Source organism: Lactuca serriola, chromosome 3 (genome assembly GCF_051521515.1).
Source record: "Lactuca serriola cultivar US96UC23 chromosome 3, Lser_US96UC23_V15, whole genome shotgun sequence".
Taxonomy (NCBI): Eukaryota; Viridiplantae; Streptophyta; class Magnoliopsida; order Asterales; family Asteraceae; genus Lactuca; species Lactuca serriola.
In genome coordinates, this window is record NC_136410.1 from 278,014,841 (window position 1) to 278,019,266 (window position 4,426).

The following is a 4,426-nucleotide window of genomic DNA, read 5'->3' on the forward strand; positions in this document are numbered from 1 at the left end:
AAAAAAAAAATATCGAATGTATAAATATGCATGATAAATTGGATTCCAGGGAGAACTTATTTGCAAGGCAAGTATTATATAAGCCAAGATTATACATTTTTTTATTACTTTGTTGTGTGATGATATTTATATATATTTTTTGATTTATGGGTTCAGTATTTGGATAGACCTGGAGTTTGCTACTGCTGGAGGACAAGTTATGATGATAATGCCATCACTAATGTTGTAGACATTTATACCACTCCTACATTGATATCATTTTTTTTTGTCTATTTAACAAATTAAACAATAATAATAATAATAAAAGTTCATGTGAATTTTCTTCCTCCAGTTGCAGTTGCAGACCGCATGTGTAGATCTGCTGCAGTTGATCTCATTTGCATTGATTCTGTCTCAGCTCTTACTCCACGTGCTGAAATTGAAGTAACTTTAACTTTACATTATCACATTTAATAGTACTACTATAAGCTTTATGTTTATTATTAGGTTTACATTTGTTAGTATTATTTTATTTATATTATGATTTACGATTTATGAAGCGCGAAATTGGAACCCAACAAATGGGTTTACAAGCACCTCTTATGAGTCAAGCATTGCATAAAACATAAAATGTCAGGCAATGTCAAAAGTTGGATGTGTGTGTATCTATATTCATATTTATTATTTACTATTAAAATAATTTTTTAAGCATAATATGTGTTAACCAAAAGTTGGTTCTGGTGTTGGGTTTGCCTTAAAAGGAAGAGAAAGAGATGCTAGATACCTTCTTGTTGTCAATGTTCGTGCTCAAAACACCCTGAATGAAATTTTTATTTTTGAAAATTCTAATTGATTGTAAAATTATATTTTTTGAAAATTTTTAAGCTTTTTAGAACGTTATAATTTGTAAGCTATATCTATTTATAGCAAAGAATAACCGTTTTGAATTGGGATGACATAACTATAATACTACTAGTTGATAACCCGTGGGAACCACGGTTATAAAATTAATCAAGTTTTTATAGTAAACTCAAAATTATTAATAAGTTATTTTAAATAAATTATTAATTTAAGAAATATTTTTTTATTAGTTATGTGAAATTATAATCATTGATTCAAATAAATATATAAAATTAATTTTTAATATATATTAGATATTTTTTATTTGTGAATTAATGAAAACAATTATTTAAATTTTAAAATTTAAAATAGATTCACATTAATGAGGAGGTCTAATAAATTTAAAATGAAAAACTAATAGATTGACAAGTGGCAACACATTAATTAAAATGTCTAATATGGTGATACATGACAAAAGAGCTACTTTTTTATTAGTATAGATTGTATTGTAGTATAAATAAAATGAAAGTATCGTTATATAATAAACAACTTAGTAAAAATATGTTGATAGTTGATGTATTTATCTCGAGTTTTTTATTATCTTTTGAAAAAAAACATAACTAAACGATAGTTACTTATGGTATGCAGTATCCAAATAAAAATTGTATCTAATAATTTTAGATGCCAGGAGGATCGGGGAGACAAACACAGTCATAACAAGACTAGTAGTGCCTAAATTATTGTGTTTTCCATTTGGGATTAACAATTCGACAATGACATTACGCTATTTTAAAAGTAAAGTAATAGCACATATTTTCTTTGTTTGTGTATTATTCCTTCTAAGTGGAAATTGTAGTTTATTTCCAGGTCACAGGACAACCCTTCATAACAAATCTATGAAACTGTGTTTGCTATTTCTTGTATTTAACCCCTTTTTGAACACATACAAGGTAAAGATTATTCAAAAAAAAAAAAAAAAAAAAAAAAAAAAAAAAAAAAAAAAAAAAAAACCTTCAAAAACTACATTTCAACGAGAACTCATAAAACTTTGATCATGTCTCGGTGCTCCTTGTGATGACCACTATTAACAATATGACTACCGAGAGGAGTAGTGAAGATCGAACTTTTTCTTCCAATATATCATCAACTTTTGATGTGGATTTTGACTTTCTTGTCACAATTTGTATTCTTTCAAGGATGAAAACCTCTAATCTATCGATTAATTCTGTAATTTTCAATTTCATGAAAGAAAAAATCCACTTAATCAAAAGAGATGTCGAGTTGAGTTCTTGCTTGTATCCCATGTCCTTTTCTTCATTAACTGCATTATGAAGAAACAAACTATCAATTGCAAACTCTGTGAATTTTCAAGCTTTATCGTAACAATGAGGGCGTCGCTAAATCTTCGAAGCATTCTTGACGCCTAGATTTTTACATTTTTTACCCATAATAATAACTAACTTTTATGGTAAAATTGAAAAGGGCAAATTTCTTGAAATAATATATGTTTGAGTAAATTACACGAATGGTCCCTATGGTTTAGGGTAATTTGTGTGTTTGGTCCCTAACTTATTTTTTTAACTCGAAGGTCCCTACTGTTTGTTTTTGTTACGCGCCTGGTTCCTGTCTCACCTAAAAAGACTATTTTGCCCTTGATTTTTTAACTTATTTAAATAAACACACCCCCAACCCCAACCCCTCACATTACCCTACCTACCATACCATTTTTCCCTATTTAAATAATAGTCTTTTTAGGTAAGATAGGCACCAAGTGCGAAACAAAAACAAAAAATAAGGACCAAGTGCGTAACAAAAACAAAAAATATGGACCTTCCGAGTTAAAAAAATAAGTTAGAGAACAAATGCGTAAATTACCCCAAACCATAGGGACCAATCGTGTAATTTACTCTATATGTTTTCATTTTTTAACCAATATTAGACAATATGTTCTACCTTGTATGGTTGTACTTTTGATAATAATGTTTTTGTTACATTAATGTGTCTAAATTTCTATGAATAATGCCAATGTGTAACTCCCACTAGCAACATACTTTTACTTATTATTGATAATAGAAATTCACAACCAAATAAAGAACATTTACATATTGGTAACATGTGTCGCTATATGGGTAAAAATTATAAGTGTGTTTCTATTGTGTCTAGAAAATTAAAAACATTTCATATAAATTGTGAGATAAAGCATATTGCTATAATGCTATTCCACGTAGTTTTCCAATTAAAATGGTCAACAATTTACCCAATTATTCGTTTTGAATATTACAACATCCTAATTTCAATTATTTCTATTAAATACTATACTTTTTTGTTATAATTGGGTAAAATTTTCAAAACATAATGTTGTAATAATAAAATTTAAAAATAAATCAACGAAAATAAAACTTAACCTGTGTATGGCAATGAGCGTTGAAGATCCCGAACTTCATCATTCTTCAAGATAGCATCCCACACCTCTATATCTGATGATATCGATAACACAAGTTTCTACCAAAAAAAATTATATAATTTTTTTTTATCAAAATTAAGAAATATGCGTACAAAGAATTTATAGACAAATCTGGATTAAAAGTATAAATTTTATTGCATAAAGTATAAATCATTATAGATTTCAAAATAGAAAACCTGAACAGAAGCATCTGTTTGTAGCAAATGGTAGGCATCAAGAAGCCTGTTTTGTCCCAAAGATTTTGAATTTGTTGCACAAATTACATCCATCACCCTAGTTTCAAAAAACAAAAATCATGGTTACTTTTTTGGAACAATATAAATGAATTTATAGATAAATTAAACTCGTAACATTCACAATTATATAAAAAAATGTGTAGAATTAAACACTTTTTTAAGGTCACGATAAGTTTTCTGGAAACTTGAATTTGGAAAAAGTACCTTCGAAGATCAGATATGGCGTTTTGGACTTCAATTTTAGAAGGGACAGGTCCAAAGTTGGTTTCATAGGGATATTCATTTGCAGTTTTTTCATCGATGAAATTGAAGTTTTCGGTGAGAAAATTGGAAGAGAAGGGTGGAACGGTCGGAGAATATGGTGGTCGGGAGTGATGGTTACCGGCGATGGAGACGGTGGTCGCCGGTGTTGGAACTGCTCCTCCTCCCATACTTGCCAAAGTAAAGTGAGAAAAACAGAAAAGCGGTGGTCGAAGATAATGTTGTTTGCTGATAATTTATTATAGAGTAATTTAAGGTTTGAAAAATGACACTTCATTCTGGTTATTTTTAACAATTTAGTGTTATATTTGTTAAAATTAGCTTATAGGTAGCTAAGAATTGACATTGAAGTTTTTGTTTGTATAGATTACTTCAACAAAAATAGTTATAAGCTATTCAAAAATATAAAATTACATAAAATATAAAAGTTAAAACTACTAAAAAGATCTAAAAAACTATTTGTCGTTTTTGTATTAGAAGGGTTTTTTTTTATTTAAAATAGAACTTTTACTCCCAAATAAAATTTTTTATTTAATTTGAGATTTCTAAAAACCTTTCGAAACTTTTAAAACCCGTTATCGAGCATACCTAAAATGTTTAAAAAAGAAAAAGGATGGATGACATGTTAAAATGCATTTTGAAGATG

The 4,426-nt window shown here is 28.2% G+C and overlaps 1 protein-coding gene across 1 annotated transcript; it reads right to left on the reverse strand.

Annotated features, from left to right (window-relative positions):
* Nucleotides 1-1,606: 1,606 nt before the first annotated feature.
* LOC145094016 (uncharacterized) lies at nt 1,607-4,016 on the reverse strand. The gene is made up of 4 exons (XM_079032275.1): nt 3,724-4,016; nt 3,460-3,556; nt 3,225-3,321; nt 1,607-2,140 (listed from the first exon to the last, which is right to left on the reverse strand). Exons 1-4 carry the CDS (start codon nt 3,948-3,950, stop codon nt 1,872-1,874), a joined length of 690 nt encoding a protein of 229 aa, XP_078888401.1. The 5' UTR covers nt 3,951-4,016; the 3' UTR covers nt 1,607-1,871.
* Between the last annotated feature and the right edge of the window lie 410 nt (nt 4,017-4,426).

Bases quoted from the DNA above. Each gene is read 5' to 3' on its own strand.
- LOC145094016 (XM_079032275.1), bottom strand. From the start codon at position 3,950: ATGGGAGGAGGAGCAGTTCCAACACCGGCGACCACCGTCTCCATCGCC. The intron at 3,557-3,723 runs GTACTTTTTCCA...TTTTGAAACTAG, and splicing joins GCCATATCTGATCTTCGAAG to GGTGATGGATGTAATTTGTG. The intron at 3,322-3,459 runs GTTTTCTATTTT...TTTTTTTGGTAG, and splicing joins AAACAGATGCTTCTGTTCAG to AAACTTGTGTTATCGATATC.